Source organism: Eptatretus burgeri, chromosome 5 (assembly GCF_056783735.1).
Source record: "Eptatretus burgeri isolate ZD-2024b chromosome 5, Ebu_testis_v1, whole genome shotgun sequence".
Lineage (NCBI taxonomy): Eukaryota > Metazoa > Chordata > Myxini > Myxiniformes > Myxinidae > Eptatretus > Eptatretus burgeri.
The window spans coordinates 5,541,694-5,555,487 of NC_140965.1; the positions used below are offsets into that span (position 1 = coordinate 5,541,694).

General features: G+C 43.3%; 1 protein-coding gene across 1 annotated transcript in view; it reads right to left on the minus strand.

The window, feature by feature from the left end:
* TSG101 (tumor susceptibility 101) overlaps positions 1 to 13,794 on the minus strand; it is a 39,191-nt gene that overhangs the window by 8,597 nt on the left and 16,800 nt on the right. The window contains exons 6-7 of the mRNA XM_085880523.1: positions 9,606 to 9,675; positions 799 to 884 (exon numbers count right to left, since the gene is read on the minus strand). Of these exons, the coding sequence (XP_085736649.1) occupies positions 799 to 884; positions 9,606 to 9,675 (156 nt within the window). The remainder of the gene's footprint in view (positions 1 to 798; positions 885 to 9,605; positions 9,676 to 13,794) is intronic.

The following is a 13,794-nucleotide window of genomic DNA, read 5'->3' on the forward strand; positions in this document are numbered from 1 at the left end:
AAGAAGGCATTGCTAATCGAGGTGTTAATACCAGTGATTTTGGACTAAACGATACAGAAATCAAGAAAATGACCAAATACCAAGACCTCAAGAATGAAGTGAAAAGATCCTGGAAGCTGAAGAATGCCAAAGTTGTTCCAGTGATAGTTGGAGCTATGGGAATGATGAAGAAGAAGCTCACAGAGATATTAAAAACCATCCCTGGGAATATTATTACAAAGGAACTACATTTGGAAGCTGTCCGGGGCTCAGCGACGATTCTGAAGAGAACCCTCAGCACAAAACTTTGGGAACAAAAAAAAAAAAATCACACCTTGGTCCATGAATCGTGACCCCCTTACCAAAATGAAGGTGGATATACTTAGAGCCCACCCAGGGAGGACTCCATTCCACATTCTGAAACCCACAAATGTAGATACCAATCAACGGCACGCACACAAGCACGCATGCACGCACACACGCACACCCTTTTATTAGTATAGATAGATAAGGAACAATTACCCGCTATGTCATTTCGTGACAAGTCCAACTTTTCTGGACCACATCTTGGACGTATAGCGAGGACCCCCTGTACACTACAAACATTTTTTCATGCTGCTGCTATGAAAATTAGACAGCATAAAAGGGACCTTGTATTTCAGCCATTCCACCAATGACAGTAACCCACAAACAAGCTCCATGTATTAAAAGATCTAAGCACGTTTGTTGAAGTATGCTCACAAGGTCACACACATCAACGACATCGTCTGCAGATTTGGACCCTCACCTGTAGACCAAGTGACACTAAAGACAACTTACCTACGTTCACAGGGGACGGCTGATTGTAGACTGGCTGGCTGGGATATGGTGTCACATGGCCTGGATATTTGTACTGAATGTATCCACTGAAACATAGAAAACAAATAGTTCAACAAGATGCAAACAACAATAAACATTATTAGAGAGTTCATGGAAAACCTCATCCCACCCAGTGTTTACGTGTATAATTTGATTGAAAATAATGATTTTACAGGTTGTATAAAAAAAGTTCCGGAAGTTTAGCGCCACTAATGCAGTGTCTTATACACCACCTTATTTAACATGTGCAAGTACTGCTAAACGGAAAGTGTCAAGAAGGCAATTTGTGTTCTGCATTGTTCAAGTATACAATTCAATGGAAATAAAATAAATATTTTAAGGGCCGCAGAAAAAAAGGAAAAAATCTGGAAGTTTACTGCCGTTGATGTGTTTTGTACATCGCCCTATCTATCACGTTACATTAGTTATTTGTGCCCGTTGTTCGTGCGCTTTGTGATGTCCTCACAAACAGTAAGTTACCCGTTTGAAATGATTTTCAATTCCGTTTGACTGCCAGACAGGCAGAGTAAAATAATTAGCTCACTCCTCTCTGTGCATGCGCGATCGGGACAAATTCAAAGTCAAAGTATGGTAAAACAAGAAACTTGTCTTCAGATACCTGTTCAAAATATAACATTCAATTTAAATCAGCTGTTTTCCTCGATCATAGACGGACAGTTGTAAACGGACAGACGGACAGACAGACAGACGTGAACCAATTGCTCAACTCCACTTTTCACTTTGCGTCTGCGGGGTAAATACAAGCAGCCTCAAATGAAAACAACTCTGATTTGTAAAGCTGCACAGTGCACGTGCAACTTCATTCTATTTCAAACCAATTGCTTTGGAGAAATTACGTCGTCGTGTACACAACTGGCTGCCAAACACAAGCTATCTTAACTCGGCCCATTGATGACAGACACATTAACAATCCAACTTTGGAGAACAATTATTTTTTTCTTTCTCAACCAAATTTTGAGAGAGGTCATTGGGCGTTCCATGTCAAGTGTACACATTTTTCAGCAAAATTTTGACGCATCACCTCAGATTTCACTCTTTTTTGTGCAAGTGTTTGTATCCACGGTAAAACATTATGTGTCAATTTTCAGACCTGGGGGCCAGACCTGGGTCAATTTTCAGATATTTTAGGCCCCCCCTCCCAAATTTGGGTGTCCCCGGTTGACCCACAATCTTCTAGTAGCCATATCACAGGTTGGAGTGGTCCGATTTGGATGATCTTGGTATCAAAATGCTCGTAAAAGCGAGATCTTTCGAATCGCGTCAAGTAAAATCACTCCGAAACAGTAATTCAAAAAGTTATAGTTTGGGGCGCCCTTTGGGCCCCCGCTCCCCAGCCAAAACCGATGATCCCGATTTTTTCGTGTGAGAATACCCCTTCATATACTCCAACAACTCAGCATAAATTTAAATGGGATCTCAATGGGTTCAAGTTTGATGATGGTTTTATTCTTCTGGGTCCACATATCACAAATTCTTGATTCGACATTGGGCGACGTTTGCCATCATCGTTCCAATGACGTCACCTGCTGGCAGGCGACTTTATGTCTGAAATTGACAATCATCATCTCTGGACTATTTTATATATATATATATATATATATATATATATATATATATATATATTGCATCATTTGCGAAAAATTATTCTGCCTATTGTGTCTATTGATTTTTAAGTGTACATTTTTGTATAACCATCATCAAATTAAGTTATAAATGGGATAATCTCAGTTTTTGCATATTTTGCAGTAAGCATGGTGACAGAAGATCGAAAGGAGTTCCGAAAATACTGTTGCGATCCGTTCAGCTGCCATAAAACGAAACAACGAAAAGATCTTTGCAATGTGTCAAATGATATGTTGATGAAATTTTCTTCAAAGGTGAAAAAAGATGACAGACTTTGTACTTCGTGCAGAAAAAAAACTCTCTCAGTTGTCACCAGAGGGTATTGAAGAATCATCTTCGACCAGTTCGAAATTATTATCAGAAGGTATTATCGAAGGCATTGCAGAATGTATTTCGACAGATGAGGACGAGGAGGTTTTTGAGCGAGAAGCAGAAGTTGACCCATTAAACCAGTCGTTATCGATGATAGGCGAAAGCCCATTCAACAAACGAAAGGCGGAAAGGAACCCAGGGTACGTTCCTGAAAAGCAAAGTAAAGTGGAAGATTCTGTGCGAAAGAAATTAGAACTAGTTGCTGGACCAAGCACTGCGGAGAAAACACAAAATACAGCGTCAAAATGTGATGAAAACTGCATGCCAGAGGTGATCAAAAGCCTGAAAGAAAAATACATGTCGTTTCGAGCCGTTCAGAGCAAATACGTCTACCGACAATATTTGCTTGGAATATGAGCATCAGAGGGATGATGAGTGAATTCAGTTGCTCCCAAAGAATGGCTGTGCAAGCCAAAAATTTTGAGAAAGAAAATGGTATGCTATCATCTCCAAATCCCAAACAGGGTAAAATATTGCCTGACGAAGTGAAATCCGCCGTAACCGAATTTTACTGAAGTGATGAAGTCAGCCGAATATTGCCGGGAAAAAAAGGACTGTGTGTGATCAGGAATGAACATGGAAAAGACAAAATTCAAAAGCGCCTGGTGCTAATCAATCTCAAGGAACTGTTTCAGAAATTCAACGAGAAGAACCCTGGCTTGAAAGTTGGATTCGCGAAGTTCGCCATGCTCCGTCCCTCAGAGTGTGACCTGGCTGGTTCAGGAGGTACACACAGTGTACGTGTATGTACGATACATCAAAATGTGAAAATCATGATGTTTGGTTCCAAAATGCCACAGATAGCCGAACTTCCTAGCTATCATCATGTGATGGCACGCATAGTTTGTAACCCAGCACAATCGGCATGTTATTTCAGAACTTGTGAAAGTTGCCCATCAATTGAAGACTTCAAAACCGAGCTACTGAGTGCTTATGAACTAGACTTACTAGAGGATATTGATGAAATTCAGTTTAAACGGTAGACATCCACCGACAGATCTGAACTGAGCTCCATGGTCCTGCCTTTGGAAGAATTCATTAATCAATTCGGTGAACCATTTTTTTTTTTTAACGCGTGGTGAAATTAGTGAGATTGCCAAGGCCACACACACACACACACACTATACACCAACACACACACACACACAAACACACACACACACACACACACACACACACACACACACACACACACACACACACACACACACACACACACACACACACACACACACACACACAGACACACACACACACACAGACACACACACACACACACACACACGCACACACACACGCCATTTTCCCCGCTAAAGCAGGGGTTAGCCTTGCGGGCCCCATGACAATCTTCTCCACTTTACCCTATTTTCTGCATCTCCCCTTCTTAATCCCCTTGCCCACATTTCCTCTTCCACCACATTTAGCCAAGTTTTTCTCGGTCTTCCCCGTCCTCTACTTCCGACTACACTCATTTCCAACACTCCTCTCACCCAGTCACTTTCATCCTTCCTCAACACATGACCCAACCATCTCAACCTGTTTCTCTTCACAACCTCCATCACACTCTATTCCCATCATCTTCCGCAAGTAATCATTTGTCTTCCTCTCTCTCAACGATACTCCACACATCCACCGCACCATTCGCATTTCCACCCTTTGTTGCTGCTCCATGTTCAGTACCCATGTCTCACTCCCATAAATCATCGTACTCCTCACACATGAAGCATACACCTTTCCCTTCAGCTTCAACGACACTCCCCTCTTTGTCAGCACGCCACTCAGTTCCCGAAACTTCTTCCATGCACATCTCACTCTAGCAACCGTCGAAGAGTCTGATCCACCTTCTCCATTCAGCATGTCTCCGAGATAGCAAAATGTTTTCACCCCTTCCAGCTTCACACCATCTCCAAGATCCAACTCAACAATTCCTTCATCTGCTGCTCCCTCGATGCACACCTTACACTTGAATGTAGCTGCCACACTGGTTAATGACCCTCTCACCCCACTACATTTTCGATGAACCCATTCAGCACACATCGTACACTGAATGGAGTTCACTCCGACACCCTTCCTGCACACAGCACACGGCCACATCCCAGTCCTTTCCACCTCACCACATGCTTCACCACTTGCCATCACCTTCGTCTTTCCGATATTCACCTTCAAACCTTTTTCCTCCATACATTCCTTCCACTTGTTCATCTTCTCCTTCAGTCCATCCATACTCTCTGCAATCAACACCAGATCATCTGCATACAGCAGCTCCCACGGTAAACCCTCCTTTACCCTCCGAGCCAGCACCTCCATCACAACTACAAATAGAAGTGGACTTGGTACCGACCCCTGGTGCACTCCTACCCTCACCTCAAACTCACCACTGTTCCCATCCTTCGTCCTTACAGCTGTGCGTGCTCTCTTGTACATGGCCATCACTACTCTGATCAACCATTCCTCCACTCCTAACTTCCTCAATGCCCATGCCATTACTTCGCATGGGACCCTATCAAATGCTTTCTCCAGATCAACAAACCCAAAAAACAACTTCTTCCTCTTCTCCATGTACTTCTCCTGCAACTGCCTTACAATAAAAATTGCATCTGTCGCTCCTCTTCCTGGCATAAATCCAAACTGCATTTCGTCAATCTTTACCTTCTTCCTTATCCTCTTCTCAACACCCTTTCCAATACCTTCATTCCATGCTCCAATAACTTTATTGCTCTATAGGAGCCACAGTCCAGAGGGTCACCTTTCCCCTTGTACAGAGGGACGAGGGTACTCAGTTCCCAATCCACTGGAATGCGGCCTTCTTTCACCACCAGATTACAGATCTCTGTCATTCTCTTCACACCCCAACTTCCCGCTGCCTTCAACATATCTCCCACAACTCCCGTCGGCCCTCCTGCTTTTCTACTCTTCATTGCTCTTATAGCTTCCTCAACTTCCTTCTCAGTTATCTTCTCTGCTGATCCTAAAACTGGGTTACTCTCGATGTTTCTATCCCATTCATTTTCTACATTCAACAGCCTTTCCATATATCTCTTCCATCTCCCTTTAATCCCATCTAAATCCACAACTATTTGTCCCACTTCATCCTTCAAGCAACTCATCCCCATCACATCAAATCTCTCTCTCGCTATCTGCTTTGCGATCCTGAATACCGCTCTCTTACCACCCTCCTCCGAATCCAAGCGTTCTCCTAACATTTTCCAATGGGCCTCCTGCGCCTTTGCTACCTCTTTCTTTGCAGCCTTCTTGGCTTCCTTATAACTTTCATGTGCTGCCTCTTCTTCCACCGTATCCTTTGCCTTTTGCCATTCCTTGAACTTCTTCCACTTCTCTTCAATCGTCTTTCCAACTTCATCATCCCACCACCATGTTTCCGAGTGCCTCGGTGGTCCTTTTGTCCATCCACATACCTCACCAACGGCTCCCAATAGACTATCTTTCATTGACATCCAACCACTTTCAAGCTCAACCACATCATCTTCAACCATACTCAGCCTCTCTCTTAATGCTTCCTTCACTGTCGCCTCTTTCAACCTCCACACCTTCATCCTCGGTTGGTACTTCACCCGCCGAATTCTCCGCGCACCTTTCACCCTTATATCGCAGACAACCAGGTGGTGCTGCGAAACAGTCTCCTCCCCTGGGATCACCTTTGTGTCCCGGAGGTTTCCCCTATCTCGCTGACGCACCATCAGGTAGGCAATGGTTGTCGTCAACCCACCTGACGTGTATGTAATAAGCTTATTATTCGCTTTCTGGAATTGAGTATTACAGAGCAACAAATCAGCTCCATCAGCAAACTCCAAGATCCTTTCACCTTCTCCATTTCTCACACCATATCCATAACCCCCATGGACTCCCTCAAAACCGTCTGGACTCCTTCCCACATGTCCATTCAAGTCTCCTCCAACCACAACAACTTCCTCATCTTTCACATTTTCCATCAACTTCTCCATCGCACACCAGAACATGTTCTTCTCTTCATCGCTTCGACCGACCTGCGGGGCATATCCCGAGATGACGTTCACCAAGAGATTTCCGATCACAATTCTCACCATCATCAACCTTTCACTCACTCTAGTCACATTCACTACACTGTCTTCAAACTCCTCAGAAAACATTACACCAACACCATGCACGCCTTCCGGGCACCCTTGCCACATAAACTTGTACTTCTGCCCCTGCCTTCCCTTCACCATTCTCACACCACTTCCCTTCCACCGTGTCTCCTGCACACAACATATGTCCACTCTTCTTCTGACCAATGTTTCAACCACTTCTCCAGATCTCCCTGTCATTGTCCCTACATTCCATGTACCAAACCTCAGAAACCGATCTCCACGTGGGGCATCAGACGATTGGTCATCATAAATGGAAAAATTTCCTCCCTTGTTTCGATCGGGTTGGGTTCCCCACCTTGAGTTTTAACGAGAGGGGGTGAGGACCCCCACAGGGTACTTGGGGCTGTACCCTGCCCATCAGTTGTACTCATCATGGTTTCCTTTTGAGGCGATGTTTTTATGGCCGGATGCCCTTCCTGACGCCAACCCTTTTAGTCGCCTTTTACGACACGCAGGGATACGGTGTACCTATTCTGACCGGGGTACACACCGGGCTTCATTGCCAAGGCCCAATCTCAGTTTCTGAAAAATAAGAAAGATGAAATCGGTGAAGGAGAATTTGTCATTATTGGAGACTTCTCAGAAAACTTCGTTTGTCGTACAGGATGCGGCCCAAGGATTCCATTGGAACTGCTCTCAAGCGACAATTCACCGCTGGGTTTACTATTTCAAATCGGACGATGGCAAATTAAACCACCATTCGTTCACGATTATATCAGAATGCAATACTCACGACATTGTCTCAGTCCACCTCTTCAAAAGAATGCTCATTGAACACTTGAAATCTAGCTTTGGAAATGTAAAGAAACTTCACTATTTCTCAGACGGTTGCGCTTACCAATATAAGAATTGCAAAGCCTTCATAAACCTATGTCGTCACAAATAAGAGTATGGTATTGACGCAGAATGGCATTTTTTTGCCACATGTCATGGCAAGGGCCCTTCAGATGGCGTGGGAGGTACAGTCAAACGAGAAGCAACACGTGAGAGCCTGCGTAGACTTTACGACAGTCAAATTATTTCTCCAAAAGATCTTTTCGCCTTTGCTGAAAATGGTTTGAATGAAATGAAGTTCGGTCGCGGGATCCAAGAGACATACGACGAGGAAGAACGAAATCTGGAAGAAAGGTTAAAAACGGCCAAAACCATAGCTGGAACTCAAAAACTTCATGCTTTCATCCCTATTTCTGAAACTGCTCTTCAAGTACGTGAATTCAGCCTTAGCGAGGAACACCGTATCGAGTCAGCTATTTCAAAATCGACACCAACTTTTAACAGGAAACTCTCAGGTTATGTCACAGTACACTTATGATGGAAGATGGTGGCTTGCCTGCATCATGGAAGCCTTTCAGGACACTCATGAAGTGAAAGTGAATTTTCTTCATCCAAACGGGCCCGCAAATAGTTTATTTTTCTCTTGACATTGAAGATCACTGCATTTTAGACATTTCTGATATACTTTTTTCCGTAGAACCAAAAACTGCTACAGGAAGAACTTATACAATCAGTAAAAAAGAAACACAGCTGTCAAATAAAACATTGGTTGGCAAAAAATTTTGACTACAATATGCTCGGAAAAACTCTTACTCGTACTAGTATCGCTTCCAGTTCCTGCATGTGCATGTGGAAAATGTATGTACAATATACTGATATAGTGTATTGGAAATCTTGTGTTCAAATATTGTGCTATGTATTGTGGCATATTATGTGTCCAGCACCCGAATCCCCCAACATAAATATTTGCCATGCGTGAACCCATTTTCATTTATGCTGAGGTGTTGGAGAATATGAAGGGGTATTCTCACACGAAAAAAAATCGGGACCATTGGTTTGGCTGGGGAGCGGGGGCCCAAGGTTAAAGGGCACCCCAAACTATAACTTTTTGATTTACTGTTTCGGAGTGATTTTACTTTACGCGATTCGAAAGATCTCGCTTTTACGAGCATTGTGGGGAAGATTGTGGGGCAGCCGGGGGCGCCCAATTTTGGGGGGTCCCTAAAATACGGTCAAGGACCCACAGGTCTAAAAGTTGGTATTTTGAGTTTTTCACCCAAGTGAATAAATGACCAACATATGGGGAGAAAATGAGGTATCAGTGTCGGGAGGGTGTGTACACTTGACATGGAATGCCCCCATTGCTGACCGCAGTGAGCGAGAAGGTGAAACGACGTTTTTCAAGAAAACCCCCGTAATTTTGCCTCGGGGATAAAGAACACACCAGCATCCTTATGAGGCTTATCCCTGTTTATTGTGGAATCGATGCTGTATAGTACATGCAAGATTTACAATAAAATGTAGTCGATGTGGGACTAAAAAACAAACCTTCAATATAGTAAAGCACAACCAGTGAAAGCCACCATGATGGCTATCCCACAGGAGAACACTTCCTACTTTTATGATCAAATGTCCATCATCTGGAGGCGTACCAAGCTTCTGAAACAAGTTTAGGTAAGCTGGTGCTGCTCACGTCAACTCTGTGTAATTTCAATGTTTTAAAATACAGCAAATACCTATTGTTGGTGAAGTGACAATACTTTCATCATAAATGATCAATTTTTACTATGTTCAAGGAACAACGGAACAAAATAGCAGGAAAGAGGGGATTCCCGATTGTGATAAACTTACCCAGGCGTGGCTGGGTACGAAGGAGGGAATGTCGGTGGAGTTGCAGGCATGGGCATCGGGGTGTACGAGGCTGTCAACAACAGGTAAAACAACTGCGATAAAAGAGCTCAAAAGGCAAAGTATTACATGCACAGTCATCAAAGCAAATACAGCACATACAAAAACAAGAGAGAGCAATCAGAGATTGCAGACCCTCGCCAGGACTTGTTTTGTGTGGTGTTTGTGTACTGGTGTGCGACGTAATTAATAATTGACATAACGAGAACTGCCACTTGATAACTGTTGGCAGTGATGACCAGGTACCAAGAGTGCCTGCTTTGATTAAACACCGCGTTGATCGGACACCTGACCCTGAACCTGACCCATGACGTTTATTATTATTCAATTGAATTCAGAATGGGATTAAAATTAATTCAATTCAAATCAAATGGAAGACCAAATCGGTCCAGTCCTGCATTAGAGTAATCAGAAGGAACCCAAATCAGCAAAAAGCAAAGATTTAGTAATCAGGACAAACCTGAAGAGGATATACATTTCAGCTGCTACTCCTCGACACTCAAACCCATCCAGGCACAGTCGGTCGGTTTCTATTTTAATTTTTTTTGAAAGTTGCAAGTCTCACCCCCCCCCCCCCCCATTTCCTTTCCTTTTGATGAGAAAACACCACTGATGAAGTTTCAGCCAAATCGAACTATGTTTAGGGGTCGCTTCCGGACATTGAAATTAGAGAATTAAAAAAAATTCCAATAACCCAAAATAAGAAAAAGAAAATCTACTGAATTGAATAACTTCTGGATAAAAAGTAATACAGGTCATGAATTTACAATCACTAGGCATTTATTTCATCAATTTGCAATTTTCACATCACTGAATACTTGTATAATAATGCATTGAACAATTTCACTATTCGTGCAAAAGTTCTTTCTTGGAGGTCGGCATTTTCCTTATATGCTCTGAAACAACCTGGAGCAAATATTGTTTTTGGTCCTCGTTGGAAGTGAGTATTTCATTGTATTCCGTCATTAGAGCTACTCCACGTTCTGCATTGTCGTTCACTGCATTCACTGTTCACCAAGTTAAATGTAGCTTTGCGGTCACTGACTTTAGCCCGATCAAGTGAAGGCGCCAGGTTTGGTGTTCGAACCGATTTTCGAGCCCTTTTGGACATGGATGTGGATGTGGATGTCCCTGGGCGAGGTGATTTCCAAATATCCAAGCCATCTTCCTCAGTTCCATTGCTTATTGAGTCCATAAGATCTGCGACACTCTCTTCGGCACATCTTTTAAGTTATTTTATCCCTCGATTTTGTATTTGTGTATCAAACATTTCTCGTTGCTTTTCTTTCTCTGCTAAATCTGTATCAACTTCCCTCATGTATCCTCATCTCCCGTCCTCCCTTTGAGCAATCAGAAACAATTTATCCTCTTCTATGATAATCATATCTAAAGCATTTTGGTGTGCTTTGTCCATCAAATCATCCAGGTCTTCACAGAACTTGTTTTCCTTGTCTATACGAGTTTGTGACCTTTTAGTTTTATTGATCTTGTTTTTATGAAGTTTCTGCCAGTCAGCAAATAAGTCCTTGATTTTCTTTATCACATGATAAGACCGTCTATATGGAATTCTCGCTCTGTCCCAGAATTTTATCAATTGCTCAGTCACTAATTTTGCACTTTCCTGGACTGTTTTCTTCTCTGTCAGATGAAAACAGAAAAACACTTGAAAGACTTCACGTTTCGATGGCAATTTACGTCCACATAGCTCTGGAGCACGGTCTCCGACCAGCCCCACTGGTGGATCCTTACTTCTCAGTTCCATATTCGCGAATGATACTATTGTTCACCGGGTGATCAGTCTGGAAGACAATACACCAAAAGAACCAAATTAGCATATAACTGTGACCATATAAGGAAGTGGTAGGCAGGGCCCATCGGGACCAATATCGTGCACACACCATCTTACCGATGACAGTCAATTAAAATATATAATCAATTCAAGATGGACTGCCATATTCAGTGGTTCCATCACATTTTAAAGCGGGGATATTTAAAACCACAAAATTCCGAAATTTCTATATCCGGTAGCGACCCCGAAACATGGTTCGATTTAGCTGAAACTTCACTGTTTTCTCATCAAAAGGAAAAGAAATGGGGGGGGGGGGGGGTGAGACTTGCAACTTTCAATTTTTTTTAAAATAGAAACCGACCTAAGGCACAGCCAAGTGAGCCATATTAAAAAAAAACAAACAATAACCCAGATTGAAAAATTAAATAACTCTGGCTACCGCACCATACGCCTGATCAGGTTGGAATATAAAAAAAAAAAAACATATTCCCCATCACCATTAAATCATAATTGTGAAGTTTCATCTCAATTGATGAAGCCGTTCAAGAGAAAGGATTTAAAAACAAGATTTCCACTCAATCCAATATGGCTGCCAGACCATGTCACATGAATCATTTGTGACTACCCTGGTATCCCCAAGGCTTGGGGAACAAATCGTGGAAAGTTTCGCCTCAATCTGTTCAGCCTTTTCAGAGGAGATTTTTGAAGGTTAAAAAAACAACATGACTGCCAAATCACATGACCGATGACATCATCAACTAGAACTACGCTGTCGATGGCACACCATCGCATATTTCCACGCGCACCGCTTTGTCCCATCAACGCTCTGCCGCCTGCCGCCAATACAATACGGCAGAGGTGACACCCAAGGAGTAACGAATCCTTCGTCTCACAATACACTCTACTCTTTGGCCGGTGTTACCTCAATTATCATTGGTCAGCTTATTGGACACAGCTACAGCAACTCCTTGGGCATGGTAACCATCAGAGCGACCAGACAAATAGAAGGTGTAACCACCCGCCATTATCTTGCCACAATCCGGTCTCCGAACCTCAGAGAGAGCTGCAATCCCGATGTCCAAACGCTTGAGCTCAGATGATAAGAGACAGGTCATCATCCTCTCTGAGGGATAGGACATTCCAGGCGCCCACCCGAAGGGACCACCTCAGGTTAACCCAAGGAGACCACCGTCTGGTGGGCGACTCCTCAGCACCATCCCGACACACTCCCGCAATCTGACCCGGGAATGTTACCCCGTGGTTTCCCTCCTATCATCAAAGCTTGGGGGTCCCGATGGCTTTGCCCCAATCCCGTTATCGGGTGAGCTGCCCTGCGACGGGCAGCTGCACAGGAGGTACTCCCACGGAGTGGGTTTTCAGATTTTTTTAATGCTTTTAGAATGTTTTGCAGAATGAAGTGTTTTACGGTGGTCGGAGTGCAAATCCTACCATCAACCGGCTGATAAAACGTAACCAACTGCAGGAGGATGTCCGCAGACACAGTTGGCCATTAGATATGGAGGCGCTAGATATCCCAAGATGACCCTCAAAATTATTCATACTGATCAAATGTAGCATTCTACATATGCAATCATGATGTCAAAACGAAGGCACGTAGGACGTCATAAAAAAAATCACACATTCCCCATGAGGAGTACTTGCCATGTGCCAAGTTTCTATTTTGTCCTTGGTTCAGTTTCAGAGATACAGAGCTCTAAAGTTTTTCCAACATGGCTGCCACACCACATGATCTATGACGTCATAATCATTAAAACATTCTGCATGGGTCGTCGCCCCTCTGGTGAAAACTTCGTCTCAATCCGACAAACAGTTGCGGAGAAAAACACGAAAGTTCTCTGCGGACAAACAAACAGGCAAAGAAACAAACACAGACAGACAGACAGACAGACAGACGGACCCAAATGCAATACCATCTCCTTTGGTGAGGGTGTGTGTGTGTGTGTGTGTGTGTGTGTGTGTGTGTGTGTGTGTGTGTGTGTGTGTGTGTGTGTGTGTGTGTGTGTGTGTGTGTGTGTGTGTGTGTGTGTGTGTGTGTGTGTGTGTGTGTAAGCAAGCACGCATGTATGCGCACACAATCATGCAAAATGTTGTTTTTGGCCTAATCTCTCAATGGTTGAAATCGCTTTAGAAATAAAATTACAAAACGCTCAGATTTGGATCTTTACCAAAATCGAATTCATCCTTGTCAAACACCCAACCTGTCCACAACTTTTTGAGATACCCTGCACATAACCAAACTAACGAACAGACAAGGGTGAAAACATAACCTCTGTCCCTTGCAGATGGCGAAGGTAACAAGCAGTTTACTCAAGCATCGCATGA